We start from the raw sequence: 15,644 nt of genomic DNA, 5'->3' as shown, positions 1-15,644 counted from the left end.
AGCATAAATTCGATAACGCAAGTCATAACCAAACGTTATGTGATTCGCTTACGTTTACACCAATGATTTTAAACTTCAGACAAACCCCTCTCACAATAAGGAAAACGATTGTCAATTATGCCCAGCAAGACTCTGTCTATGAAGCGTAGCGAATTAGCAGAGGATGGTATTACCAGGCTAGACAGCCCTCTCACATGCCATTATATTGCTTAGTTGATCTGTCACGTGTGAAGCTCGGACATTCACTTACCCTCGCTGCGCGCATCAGAAGGTTTTAACGGAGGCAGATAAAGGTGGGTGGTCGCGCAATTGACGTCTCTCCTTTTGAATCAAGCCCAAGTTAACCACGCTCCAGCCAACCTCTGCAAGCCATCAAGGGAGCGAATAACCAAATGTGGTACAGAGCGATCACAGTATTCAAACTTGGCTTTGAGGGTCAAACGCCCCAGAACACGGTTTGGTTTGGATAATGTGAGTTCTCCTTAGTGTAGCGGTTAGCCAAGAAATACAGTCCCATATAATACAACTTAAAGGTACAGAGGTCCATAAAGAAGTCCATTATATTTCCTCACAGTTACATGCCTTTCAGCCCCATTTTTGTTCTCAGTACATCTGCACTATTCAAGGTAGCAGCGTTAACACAAACAACTTCTAGCAATCATAGCTGTGGTTCAGTGTTCTTGTTTCGATGTGTGATATAAGAAATCAAACCATTCGTTCATACCAATATGCTTCAGCGTCCACGGTTCCTTTCCTCTAAAAATCCAGTAGAAGATCCCAGTGTAGATCATCCCCCCATAGAGGCCAAAGTAGTTATGAAACGATGGTCTGATGTTCCTCACAGCATGCAACTCTTTCCAGATCCAAGACTTTTTTACACTTTCCTCATAGTCAGGAATATAAAGTCCTGAGCAAGAAAACCCAGCATAGCATTAGGGAATTACATCAAATCTAGGATAACGATGTCTTAATACAGCATTAATATGAAAGCGTGTTGCAGCTCCAATATTTTATCATGAAGATGTCAGCTCTGGCTACCTGCTGTTTCAGACTGAAGATTCTCATCTGTGATCACTCTGAACGCAGATTCGGCCGCCAGCATGCCGCTCTTCATGGCCGTGTGCGTGCCTTTGATCTTGGGCACGTTCATGAAGCCTGGACTGCACCCTATCAGCATGCCACCTGGAAACGTCAGCTTGGGAATTGACTAGAGATGAAGAATGTGCACATAAGAATAGTGTTGGGCAATATGCCCCATTTTGAGATTGTCCTATCGTCAGCCTGTGAGATTGGCGATACACGATAGTATCGGGGAGCAGGGCAGTACTTTACTCATTTTTATTTGTTAATTTTTTACTCATTATAACAAGTCACTTGATTGGTGGACAAAAAAGAACAAGAGCAACACCGTCAAGACCACAACCTTCTTAAAACTGATGCCATTAATGCAAGTGCGTCATTAAAACCCTAACCATAATTACTTAATAACTGTAAAAACATGCATCTGCGCACACACACACACACAAACAATTCAATGCATTTGTTTAGTGCTGTTGCAGAAGGCTACAAGTGTCAAGCAGTGGTGCTCTCAGAGGTGCCTTTTTAAACACATTGGTCCAGCGGAACGCGATTATATTTTGAACACAAGGGACGTGTTGCTACAACTCCTTGAAATGCATATCATAAACAGGATTACTACCTAGTGATCTGACTTCAGACAAAGCGCAGCTTTCTGCATGTCCGCGAGAGTGAGAGAGAGGCGCCAATATGCAGCAGGTCATATTTTAAACAAAAAGTAAAGTTTGCCTCAGCTCGCATGAAACGCATTAAACTGAACAAATACATAAGGGTTACTACTTTAGTTTATGTTTAGACTTCGGACAGACACCAGAGCGCGTGCACGTGAGACAGAGAGAAGCGCAGCTGCTCATGCACACTGGATTTAGTTCTAGAAGGAGTCCAAGACGTGCGCATCAAGTGCAGGTACGTGCAAGAAGGAATTCTCTATTTACAAGCTCTCCGCGTAAAGTGAAGCCCACAAACCCTCATGCGAGGAAAAGCATGCAATGTGGATGTTAATGTAAAACTAAGATGATAATAATACCCATTCGCCAACTATCGTCATGACTAACGCCATGAAAGCCTGCCATTGGCGATATGTCTGAAGATCGTCGATACACGATACTATCGTCTATCGGCACAACCCTACATGAGAAGTTACACGAGAGGAAATGTGAAGGATAAAGAGAACGATAATTAAGAAATCCACATGCCTGAAAACCTCCTTCATTGAGGGCTCTGGCTCCATATGCTATCCTGCTGCCACCTTCCAGGGTAGATTTGATAGAAGGATGATGTTTCCAACGCTGGAATTCCTTAAACGGGCTGAGGTAGGGATTGGTGTAGTCTAAGCCAACCTGATGAGACAAAGGCAAAACGTGTGTCTTTGCTGTTCACCTGATATTTGTGTCAGCAGACTTTGGGCATAGATCAGGGGCATACCCAAAGTCGATCTTAGAAGCAGCTAATCATGGTCTTACTATGCATACAGGGGTGCTGAGGCAAGTTGGATGGTAAACTCTCCAGGACAGAGTTTGGGTATGTCTGTGTCATAGATTCTGGTTCTCATTGCAGCTTATTCTGGCTAAGAATCAGAGACTAAAGTGACCAACCTAATCTTGAGCAGATTTATCTCAAAGTATGGAAAAAACAGAACACATAGCTTGAGAAAAATGGGTTTTCAAATAATGCTGCACTATTCTTTAAGTCCTGATGCATCATAAGAATGTTGTAAAATTTGAAATGCAGTGAAGTGTATTGTAAGAAAATTACAATTAATTATTGTAAAAAACTGATTTCATGCGTTTACATGCAAATCAATAAGCCGGCTATGCAGACAACTGCATTTACATTGGACTTGGAGAATTATCAGTTCTCTCGCAGGTAGTGACGTCACCACCTATAGTACTTAATAGTTGTTCAAAAAGCCGACGGCACATCTGTCTTAAGCTGTACTGTTGTATCTCCTCTCGTGTCTTCAGAACCTGTAAATGTAACATGAGCTTCTATTTTCGCAGTTTCTCTGCCAACTGCTCAAGTTGATCGGTGTCTTTTAAGCGTTACTTTGCGTTTACTTCCGCGTGTGATGTTTATCTTTCACACGCAGAGACATGCGCACATGGACAAAACCGTGAGAAAGATGTTTACATGCCACACGAAATACGGGTAATGAGCCAAAAACTACCAGTGCCGATTGATTTTTGCTTACGCCGTTTATGGGCTTTCGCCGATAAAAGAAAACCGTTTTACATGACCCGTGTTATCAGTTTATTAAGCATAATCAGCGTAAGACTGTGCATGTAAACGCACTCAATCAAACCCTGATTTATATGCTGTAACCAATCGGAGTAAGTGCTATTGTGGGTCAACTCTTCAGGATATTTTTCCAAAGAAAGTGTTTCATGAAATGCCTCTTAAACATATTTCCTGAAACGCCTCCACAACAGCATTACTAGAAATTAGCAGCAGAAATTATGCTAAACCCAACACGTGACAACCTGTTACTAGGGCTTTCTGTACATTTAAAAGGCTTTTCACGCACATCATTTTATCTCATGGAGACTGTGATGTTATTAAGACCAAGACACCAATCCAGCCCATTCAGCTTTAAGATTTTAAGATCACCAGCCCACTCAAATGTTCAGTGTTAAACCATTTCAGCAGCATCCAGACTCACAACAAAGCCCAGGGACACCAGTGGTTCTCCTTCATTGAGGTGATAGAGGAAAGAGCCTCCGTAAGTGTGCCGGTTGAGAGGCCAGCCAACCGAGTGCTCCGCACGGCCCGGACGCCATCTCTTTTCATCGATAATCCAAAGCTGGAAGAAAGCAGATGGGTTGTGTATTCGTAAAGTTAACAAATTCGTAGCTTACTTGTATCTTACCTATAAGTTGTTTACTTGATTTTGATACAAACCATTAGCTGTGTCACAGTTCCAAGGCTGCATTCCAACAACGTTTGCTTCATAGCAGGAAATAATATACACTAATAATACATGGCCGATAACTATTCTGAATCGCACAGCCAATAATATAAGCTATTTCATATACTACGGCTTTTGATTAGTAAGTCCTTATTGATCTGAAATCACTGTTAGTTATAGTCGTTTATAACATGCACTTGAAAAAGCAACACTCATTAAACATCACCATTATACATATTCTTTATTATCATGAAAAGGTTTAAAGAACAGCGATATAAATATATCCTTAAGTAATTTCCTGGAGCTTTGCATGTATGGTTCTTCGTCTGCAGCGCATATTGAGTTTCTGCACGAGAGCGCTCTCTTGCTTTCGGATGTAGCGGCATTTCACCGTAATTCATCGAGAAAAAGAGCAAGCATCACCGACCGACTGATCGGAGCATCCCTAAGGTTTATCAATAGATTTGGGCTTGTCCATATGGGTGGGGTGGGTTAACACCACAACATTTCTTTAAGAGTGTAAAGAGAAACGATTTTCAATAAAAACCCCATTGAGTGAGATAAAGGGGACAGTAATAAAGAAAACATACTAGAAAGATACAAAGCAAATACAAATGATTCTGGAGTTTATGTAGCAAGAAATTAAAGATAAACACCTAATAAATACATTATATAATATTTACAATATTTATATATTTTTCTTAATTTTTTTCTCTGGGGACCCCCCTAGAACCTCATTGAGTCCTTTGAAAACCCCTGGGATAGGCCGTATCATTTCAGTTTGTTGCCTGGACATCGAAGGCCTCGCCTTTGAAGGATCCAGCCTTCGAATTGGGACACAGCTATTGTCAATGAAATGGCAAACATGACATCGAGGTAGGGATGGGACGGTATGAAAATTTCATATCATGAAAATGACCAAAGTTATCACGGTTATCAATTTTATCATGGTTTTGTTCAAATGAGATGGAAATGTTCAAAAAGAACTTTTATTTTTGAAAATTACAATTTAATATTTCATGTCCCTGAAATGATTTCTGTGGTTAAAAAAAATAAATGTGTATAATAAGTTTACTGTGAATGAATACAATACATTATCCCTTAAATCCCTTTTTGTGCGCACCTGCGTCAAACAGATTCTGGCTGGACAGAATTTACTGCGAGTTTTCAAAATCACATTAATCAAACACGGTTGTAATTATAATTCAATTTTAAACCATAATACTAACCGTCAGGACATTTTACCATGGTTAATCCTAAAACTGGTAATCGTCCCATCCCTACATCGAGGTAAACATGGCATGTATCCAGGTATATAAAATCAAAGCAGAGCAGTACCTCTTTCAGTCCAATAGCGTACGTCTGCGGCTCACAGTTCTCCCTGAGATTGAACCGATTGTAGAGCTGTTTGGCCAGGTGTCCGTGGCAGCCTTCCCCAAAAAGAGTGACCTTAGCGTGAAGCTCCATGCCTCTCTCAAACACATCCTGCAAGAGATCAAAAAATGTCTAAGTAACAGATCAGTGGCAGAATCTGTGAACAGTTACGTCTGAGCTGTAAACGCAGCTAGACACTAACCCTCTGCATGGACATTTACACTTTAATCATTTACTTCTCATGAATATAAACCACCCACATCCAGCGCGCTGTGTTGTACATGTATTTCTGAGGGCAACAGAGGCAGTTGATCAAACAGATAATCCGTTTGGAAAGGTAGATTCATACATTAAACCATGAAACCATGGGTATTTGACAAACCTTCGGAGAGCCGTCTTTGGCGATGCCGACGTCATTAGTCGCAATTCCTTTCACGCTTCCATCTTCGTGAAATAATACCTGTGTAAAAAAACAGCTCCACTTCAGTGACTGGAAGCCTTCGACGTCATTTACTTGCCTGTGGCCGCGGTTGCATACACATTTTATTCTTGCAGAATAAAACTAGATGGTTAACTTGTAAGACTAGCCTAAACAGCTCACCTAACTGTGTTTATCTAAAACAACCTAAAGAAAACACAAGGGTCCTCTTTGGTAGTTGTTTGGAATTGCTGAAGGATTTTACAAAGACCAATTTTTCTTCTGATTAAATTGCTTTAGAGACGGGCCTAACTAGACCGCATTAAACACAAAAATGTCCAAGATTATAATAAATGTATGCATTTTTAAATCGATCAATTTTTTTATGTGCTACTTCTGAGATTTCAATAACTGTGGGGACATTTTATTATTAAAGGCCAGGAGTGGGCAACCGTTTTTGACTTAAGGGGTCATATAATTATTGACGTATTTTAGGTTCACCATATTTTAACTAAATTCAACATCGCAACATTCATAACATGATGAACATACCTAGCCTGGGTTTCCCCATGCTGCCTTGCACGCAAATAATTCACACTGAAAGTCTAGCATGGAAACCATGGACCTAGTTTTACCCTAAAATAGGGAACCAATCGCAGAACAGGGAAGGGGCAGCAAGACGATGACGACGTCTATGCGACACACCGAAGCAGTTTTGTTTATCTAACACGGCAGTTACTTTCAATGCAGCCTTAGATAGTGTTCTAAGTAGTTTTGAACGTAAGTTTATTTAAAAAAAGAGCAACTTTTGGCGTTAAACAATTTCATATCCAAGAAGGATGTTTGGATATGGCAAGAAATGATAGCCAGAGTTTTATAGGACCAACCTGCTAGGCATCGTCGTCTAAAACTGCATATATTGCTCCATTGTGTCATTTTTAAATGCGTAAATGAAATGAAAATTTTAAGGCATAATGTTGCAAATGCCTTAAGATTATTTGTACAGTGCCAGGTAAACATACATTTTATGTAACAAATTTCAGCAAAACACGCATTTCTCCATGTTTATTCCCATATTAAAATGTTTACAGCAAATGTCTACTTTGTCCAGGCTTCTCCTGTTACCTCAGCTAAAATCCTTATAACACATAAAACACTACCGGTAGATGTGAATAATAGATAATAAATAATACATTCATAAGACCAAAGAATGCTCATTAGATATACTCAAAATTAATTTTATTTTATGTTTGACATCATTATGTTTTGACTTATGTTTGATTTTGTGATGCATAAACCCTAATATTTCCAATATTATGGGGGTTTTCTGCTTCATTGTCATTTCTTTAAAGATGCATATTTAGGCATTAAGAACAGGTTAAAGATGCAGTAATGAGTAGCACTCCTTCCTCCTCATCGTTTTGCTGCAATGTCTTATGGGACTTTAAGCAGGTTAAGAACATGCAAGTCTTCCACGCGTTCTCTGTTCTTGAGTATTGGAACCAGACTCAACTGGAGCGAGGACACGAGAACGCAAGATCACATAAGAACTCATATTGAGAAACAGCACAGATGTCTTTGACCCCATTCCTGGTGAGCTTCTGTCCTACATTCATGCTGAATATAGTTTGTCATGTGTTTCAGGTTGGTCTGTAGTTTACACAAATTTAATTAAATGTAAAATAATACTTTACTGTATAAATTAAATATAAATGTATCCTTTTTTTAGGTTAGAAAAGTTGACATCAGTCAAGGAGACAAGTTATTATTTGTCTTTGTTTGTTGTTTGATTAGCATTAGAAACTGACTGATTGCTTCTTTTATTTTTTAAGCCATTTTATCGATTATAAGGTATACATTTTGGCTGTATTATTATTATTCAAAAATTGCTCTTGAGAAATGTTATGTTTATTGCCCCCCCCCCAACTGTTAAATGAAATGTACGCCCATGTTAACTGTATTCATTTTTGTTCTCTTTTTAGTTTTTCTATTAATTCTTTTCAATGCATTTCTTTCATTACCACACATATGTATGCTTTATTTGTTGAAATTAAATAAATTAATTCTTTCAGTTAAACTTGGGTAGTAATATGGAACTGTAATGTGGTGGAACTAATTTATAGGTCTGCGTTTACTAAAAAAAAACAATGCATTGCATAACTTTAAAAAGTTTGTCAACCAATCATAATGAAGCATTCAACCATTTCAATCTATTTCTAAGCACAATAAAAGTTGCAATAATTCCAGGGTTTCCCGCAGCACTTTTCAGTACGGGCGGCCCACCTTACCTGTCCAAAAAAAATTTGCTGCACAAAAGGCCGTCAAGTGCATCTCGGAGAATAGCATGGACGCGCTTCACACTGCGAGCGGGCACATGCGCCACAGTTCATACAAAATTTAATTCATTAATAATCTAGAATGTGTACCACCTAACTAACAAATTTTCTGCGGGAAACCCTGAATTCCATGTTCTATATATTTTATCATGTTCCTTTTTCTGTGTTTTCTTATCTTTGTATTCAATGTTAAGCTGCTCTAAAGCAATGTAATTTGAATTGAATTGAATTAAATGAAAGAAAGCGTTAACTACTTTCTATCAAAGTGACTGCTGGACTACATGAAAATAAAAATAAATTTCCAGTTACATTCTGACCTCGGCCGCTGCATAACCAGGATACAGTTCCACTCCCAGCTCTTCTGCCTGCTCTCCAAGCCACCGCACAAAATGACCCAGACGCACAAGGTAGTTACCATGGTTATTCATCGGGAGACCTGCATTCACCAATCGCAAATGGCTTTAAAACACCCCAAATTAACAAAATACTGTATTCATTTAAAGCTCTACCAAATCATTTAGGACTTTACAGCCCTGGAAAGCATTTACATTGTGTCATTGTCTAATATTGCGTAACTCTCTGAAGTGGGTCTTGTGTAAGAAACATTAACCTACCTGGTAATATTGGAACAGGAATTCTGTATTTTTCTGTCAAAATGGAAAACCTGTCTTCTGTAACCGGAGTATTCAGAGGTGCCTATAATGGTACACATCAATCAAAATCACTGACTGTTTGAATTTTTCAATTCCTTTTATTTGTTTTTTCATTTCTGTCTAGATTAATAAAAAAGAAGTTCATGTAGCTCAACTGGTGTAACATTGTGTTAGCAACGCAAGGGGTCGTGGGTTCAATCCCAGGGAACACAAATACAGATTAAAAAATAGATAGCATAAAAAGAAATCTACTGTAAGGTCGCTTTGGATAAATGTGTGGGGAACAGTTCCTATTTTATTCATGTATCTGGTAGATCTGCTATTTTCCAAAGTCCCCATGTATTTCCTGTGAATCGGGCGGTATTGTGATGTTAACGTCGCGCTCTGCTAGTTCAGCTACAGGAACACACACACATATATATACATATATATACATATTAGGGCCGGGACTTAAACATTTTTTAACGCATTTTAATCACACTTATTTTTGCACCGCGGAACATTTCTCATTGGATGAGTTTCGGCAGGCCGAATATACTGGAGCACCAACTAGCGTTCATCATGACTTCAGACAACAACAAACCACAGTGAACATGAACGAAAGAAGCTGATGAGATCGCTTTGGTTGGCCCCGTGGATGGGATTTTTTTTTAAAAACGAACGGATGGAAGCGTCGATAAGAGCATGGTTGTGTGTAAGCTATGCAACAAGGAATTCGCATATCACCGCAGCACATCAAGCCTTAAGTATCATCTCAATGCAAAACATATAGCAGCTAGGGTGGACGTTAGCCCGACTCTGAGTACAACGACTTGGTTGAACAAAAATAAACAATATTTTGTTGCTTAAGCTTATGTATTCAGTCATTATTCATGGTATACTAAAAATCCATGTGAAAAACTAACTTCTCAATGTTCTCAGGTCAAATATTTATATGTGATTAAAATGTGATTAATTTTGATTAATTAATTACAAAGCCTCTAATTAATTAGATATTTTTTTTTAATCGAGTCCCGGCCCTAATACATATATATGTGTGTGTTCATATATATATATATATATATATATATATATATTATTTATTTGTTTGTTTGTTTGTTTGTGTGTGCATCCATACCCCTTTCTCCTTCCAGTCTGGAATGAGCTCACTGAGGGTTGTGGGCTCCAGACAAGCTCCCGACAACGTGTGAGCTCCAATCTGAGATGCTTTTTCCACCACACAAACCCGCAGCTCCTTCTCATGCTCATTGGCCAGCTGCTTTAGCCTGATGGCTGCTGCTAAACCGGCCGGGCCGCCACCTACAATAACGACATCTGCCTCATCGGCAAAGCGCTCCATTTCAACACCTAAAGATATAAATACGGACGGGTCAATCTGAGTCGTTATCTGACCTTCTTACCACAGCTGAGAGCAGAGTCCAACATGGCCTGTGGTTTGATTTTAAAAACATCTAAAACAGCTATAGTCAGCAGCCAAAATCCTATGAAATGCCTGCTTTATTTTAAATAAGACATCTACAAGAGGTATTACGGAGGTGGATACAGAACAGCTAATGCATTTCTAAATATAAATGATAATGTGCATCTAACCACCTGCATTCATGTTCATCCACAGACTTTATCCATCACACATACTGATAGATCAGAATAATAAAAGCAGTCTGTATAATTTTGGTGTTAAGAAACAAGAAATCATCATCACAGACGTGGTGAATTATCAATATATTATCTATAATGCTATAATACTGCAGTCAACTGAGAAAACAATTGAATTCAGCTAAATGCATTAAAATGATTTAATGCAACACATTATTTTATATATGTAAATATAACTTTAGTATTTGAGAATCCATGATTTTTCCCGACTTAAACTAGGGATGTGCATGAATGGTTGAATATTCAAACTGCAATAATTGGAAATTTTACAAAAAATTCTGTCTTTTACAAACTTTAAGGTAAAATTTACATGACAATTAATTTGCCTGTATTTATTATTGTTTTGGCACTTCAGATCACACACCACTTTAAGTATTTAGATTTTTAATGGCAGGTTGTCTGTTTTTGTCCACTGGCCCACTTGTTATTTAGTAGGGTGACCATACGGGCCACTCCTCCCGGACGCGTCCCGGCCAGGACCCCGGGTTCGTCCTCCGGAAGTCATATTTGACGACCCCATACCTCATAGAGGATTATTATTATTATTACAGAAAAGCAACCGTTACATTTCAAGGTAAGAATGAAACGACGATTGTATGTCTTATGTTTTTAACTGAATGGCATATGCGGTCAACAAATACAACCTCCGGAAGACGCACCGAAATCCCGGCCAGGACGCGTCCGGGAAGAATGGCACGCATGGCCACCCTATATTTAGACGAGCTGCTCCCCCATACAATAAGAGATTTGTTATATTTGAATATTATATTACTGAAAAATGCCCATCTGTAACTTAACCTTACCCTTTAATTTCACTTACTGTGGAATTACTGTCTAAAAAAAAGATGTTATATCTAGAATTTCTTCTGTTTCCTCATCATGCCTTTGTGTTGTGCAAATTATGATTAAGATACAATATGGCAAAGACCTGACCTTCCCATCGTGGATCCTTATCTCTGGGGTACACTGTGTAATGAGTGGTGATCCGTGGCACAGAGACAGAGGAGCAGCATCTTGTAGAAAACACCTGAGGAGCAACATGCTCAGCTTGAAGTGCCTTCAGTGCATGTATACACCTCAGTCCTGCAACAAAAATTATAATTATAAAATATAAAGATGGGTTTTTACAAGCCATTACTCAAAGTTACCAAGAAATCACTGTGTTACTTAAAGAGCCCCTATTATGTAGGTTAAAAAAATATTATTTGTATTTGGTGTAATGCAATGTGTTCGCAGGGTTTATGGTTCAAAAACACATTATTTTCTACATACACTCTTAAAAAGGATGTGTTCATTTTTTACACATCTTTGTGCGTTACAGTTTTTTCCAATTGCTAACACACAATTTTGCAAACTAGTCTGGTTTTATCAAAAAACTTAACACAATTTACAAAACCACACACCCAAATAGCAAAATACCACATATATCCTGCAAAATGAAGCACTCCAACCTAAACTACATATAACATTATCAAAATCAAACTTTGACACAAATTGGAACACACTTCATTCATATTACCAGATTTTTGTCTAACCAACTACACACAGTTGGGCATAATGAAAAGTGCACTTTTCTTTAGTATGCTTTGCCATAATACTAAAATACTGTATATATTAGATTGTTCACATGCACAAAAATATTTGCAGATACACACACATGCTGTTGAATTTTTTTATTTTTCACCAAACAAGTCAAAACGCCTCGTCCACCTCACAGGCAATATATTCCCTTGCCAGACATCGAGGGAAGAAGCGCCTTGAGCGCCTTATCCATCCCTAAATTGCACCAACATCAATCTCATCATATGTCTCTTCCACAGCCTGCAAAAGAGGCATGCGCACAAAGGGCTGCTGGTCATATACCTTCCATATAACTCTTCTATGGGGTTAATAAATGGCAAGTATGGTGGGAGGTATTGCACGATAAATGTTTGGTAGTCAGCAAACCAGTTTTGGACTGGAGATACACGATGAAAGCTCACGTTGTGCCATACAACAACATACCGGTTTCTTTGGTCTGCATCATTCATACACTCTGATGGTATGAGAATGTTGTGGAGTCTTTCTAGAAATGTGAGAATATGGGCTGTGTTGTATCAAGGTTGGCATGACAGTGGAGGACACCATCCATATTGGAAATGGCAGCCCACATTGTGATGTTCCCACCACGTTAGCCAGGAACATCTATAATGGCTCTGTGGCCAATGACGTTCCTGTGGTCTTTTCTAGTGCTTACATCCTGATTGAAGTGTTAACAATTAACCATTCAGGTGTTTGGGCAGGTGGCACATATATTGGCCATTTAGCTCGTGTAGTGTCATTTTGAATGGTAGTGTTTTGAAAAGGCAAACATGTGACTTTATGTCCGATTGTCATTTCTTGTGCAGAGAACCGTGTTCAGTGCATTTAAAAAGTGCCATTGTGAATTGCAAAATGTGTGTAAAGCAGGAAATGTGTTTAGACTTTTGGAGACTTAAGAAGAGGTGTTGCTCTCTGTGTGTCAGTTTAAATAGTTGTGCTGTTCATGTCATTTTAGTGTGTTAGCAATTGGAAAAAACTGTAAGCTGTGTCATTTTGTATTGATTTTGTGTTAAAACATAACACAAGTTGTGTTAAAAGTAACACAAAATGTGTTGTTTCAATAATAAAACAGAGATGGGTGGATTCTGTGACAACGCATTTATTGTGTTGTCCCAGAATAAACACTAATGTGCTGTTTTTAACCCATTCGTTCTAAGAGTATACCTTACATTATTGTTGCTCCTCTATGCCCCTCCTTTTTGAAACATATTGATGTCTACAAAGCTCATCATTGTTCTGAGAAAGTGCGGTGTGCCCCGATTGCTCAGCTAACCAGTGCACCGTGTCGTGATTGGCCAAATACCTCAAGCATGTGACGGAAATGTGATGCGCCTTACCATATTTGGAAAATCAGCTCCCTGGAGTTATCATCGGCTCTACTACCTTATTAATTCGAGCCCAAATGTAAACCAGAAAATTTAGAAAATGATCGGTCAACTTTACCATCGCGGCTTGAGCAGAACGTAACAGATTGGTAAGGTAAAGATACTAAAACATTAAAACCAGGTCTGCATTTGTGATTGTAAAAACGAAAAAAAAAAAAAACAAGCGCTACTCCGCACTGCACAAAATTTGTGTTTGAATCATGGTTAAGTCTTAAGTAAAGTCTTTAAATATAAAAACATCGACTACTAACAGGCTGTGAGTCAGAAGCGGGCAGAATTATGATAATGTGCATCATGTTTACGTCAACTCACTGCAGAAGTTAAATGTTGCCTACAATCCTACATTAAAGTCCAAGAAAAGAGATTTCAATAGGCTTTATGCCCAGCTGCACTTAGGGTTGTAACGGAATGACGGTATACCATGATATTAACATGTACGATTATCATACCGTAAACATTTGCTTATTACCGGTTTTGGAAAAAATTATAATGAAGGAGATCTAACCTGCGCTACTGCGCATATGCAACTTCATTTCACGTGATTGCTAGACGCCACTTGTTTATGTACAGCAGAGACAATTTAGAGCAGAGACCATAAATTCTGACCTCTATCTCTCTCTGGAAAAAAAGTTAAAATCTGCAGTATGGGAATACTTTGGGTATCCTAAAAACGAGAGCGGGTTGTGCTACCATATTCGCAAACACATCCCTCTGTGCAGATAAAGGTGTTTTGTTTATAATTTAAAGCAGTATTATTTCTGTGATGCAGTCAGAGGAAATCCCGAAATCCAGTTATGAATATCGGCCATAAATCGGATGTGTGTTTAATTTTCGGCCGATCTGTTTTCGGACACAAAGCTGTTATATAAATGCACCTCTGAAGTGAACTGTCTTGAGAAAAGTCTTGATGGCATTTTCTTGTTGTTTAATCTCAGTATAATGCCTGATATAGCGCTGTTTATAAGCGCACGTCTGCTTTGTTTCCATGTGATCGCTGGTAACCTCTCTCTCTCTCTCTCTCTCTCTCTCTCTCTCTCTCTCAAAACCCCAAAGCACATTTAAGTCAATTTTAAGTTGAATATACGTAGGCCATATCTAAAGAGAAATAACTTATTCCTTATTTTGTTCAAATGAGTGATGCAGCTTTATTTTGTCTTTATTTTTTCAAACATATTTTTTTCTATAAAAAAGTTTGATATAATAAACCAAATGTTCCAAAAGAACCAAAAAACATATCTGTTTTCATTAATTTAAGTGTCATTATAGCTGATGATTATAATAATAATTGAATACCATATACCGTGAAACTATGAACACCATGATAGTTTCTGAGACGATTATCATACCGTGAAAATGTGACTACTGAGGCCAGGCACACCTGGATTAATCAGTTTGTCCAATAATGGCAGACTGGAAACAAGGAGCTGGCTGAAGTTCAGGAAGTAGTGCAGCTGGGCATAAAGCCTATTGGTGATAATAAATCACGTCATCGTAGACTTTGGGATTCGTAGCTATGCAGATCATTAACATGTACTAACCCAACCCTACACACACTAAAAGATGGTAAATCATGAAAAGGAAAATAGGGGCTCTTTAAATTCATATGTATTCAAAGTATTGAGCTCTTGTGGGAAATGTTTAACTTAAGACATTAGCATCTAATTTCCATAGCAATACTACGTAATTGGTGATATTATTATAAATGTATTTAGTGGTCGATTTGATGTATCACTGAATAAAAGTATCAATTTCTTTTAAAATAATCCCAGTAACTCCAAACAGAAAGCACATCTTAGCCATAAGGGCACACACATTTACTCTGACCTATATTTAAGTGACCTCTGCCCTACTTTCTCTCTGTGAGTGCTCAACAGATTTGATATAAAAACATCCTCGTCACGTTATATGCAAAAATTTGACTTGACCCTTACTAACAAGGACAACTTAACTCATTTAAAAATTAACCCAGATTTACAATGAATTCAAATATGTTAGCGTTTGAGCTACATGAGAGTTAGTGCAGTGAATGTGTGACAGTCCTTGGAGGGAATATCTACAGGCTGGAAACATTGACGGAGCTGAATATTTTCGTTTTTGCAGCTGTGACTCTGACCAGGTGCCGCCCGTAACTCTCCAGTGTAACTTAGTGTGGAAAAAACTGATATCACCCGGTTTTGCCCTGTTACAAAATAGATGTCAAAACAAACCAAAGTTGGGCGGCGCGACGGTCTGCGGATGTGCGAATCAAAATGACGTCAG

The 15,644-nt window shown here is 38.5% G+C and overlaps 1 protein-coding gene across 1 annotated transcript in view; it reads right to left on the bottom strand.

Annotated features, from left to right (window-relative positions):
• The window catches only part of etfdh (electron transfer flavoprotein dehydrogenase), an 18,828-nt gene extending 3,184 nt beyond the window's left edge, over window positions 1-15,644 (bottom strand). The window contains exons 1-11 of the mRNA XM_073854581.1: window positions 15,427-15,644; window positions 11,353-11,504; window positions 9,881-10,110; window positions 8,725-8,806; window positions 8,428-8,546; window positions 5,739-5,816; window positions 5,321-5,467; window positions 3,737-3,877; window positions 2,274-2,417; window positions 1,039-1,207; window positions 725-907 (exon numbers count right to left, since the gene is read on the bottom strand). Coding sequence (XP_073710682.1) covers window positions 725-907; window positions 1,039-1,207; window positions 2,274-2,417; window positions 3,737-3,877; window positions 5,321-5,467; window positions 5,739-5,816; window positions 8,428-8,546; window positions 8,725-8,806; window positions 9,881-10,110; window positions 11,353-11,504; window positions 15,427-15,455 — 1,474 coding nt within the window. The 5' untranslated portion in view covers window positions 15,456-15,644. The remainder of the gene's footprint in view (window positions 1-724; window positions 908-1,038; window positions 1,208-2,273; window positions 2,418-3,736; window positions 3,878-5,320; window positions 5,468-5,738; window positions 5,817-8,427; window positions 8,547-8,724; window positions 8,807-9,880; window positions 10,111-11,352; window positions 11,505-15,426) is intronic.

This window comes from Misgurnus anguillicaudatus, chromosome 16 (genome assembly GCF_027580225.2).
Source record: "Misgurnus anguillicaudatus chromosome 16, ASM2758022v2, whole genome shotgun sequence".
NCBI lineage: Eukaryota > Metazoa > Chordata > Actinopteri > Cypriniformes > Cobitidae > Misgurnus > Misgurnus anguillicaudatus.
This window is presented reverse-complemented; position numbering and strand designations above follow the sequence as displayed.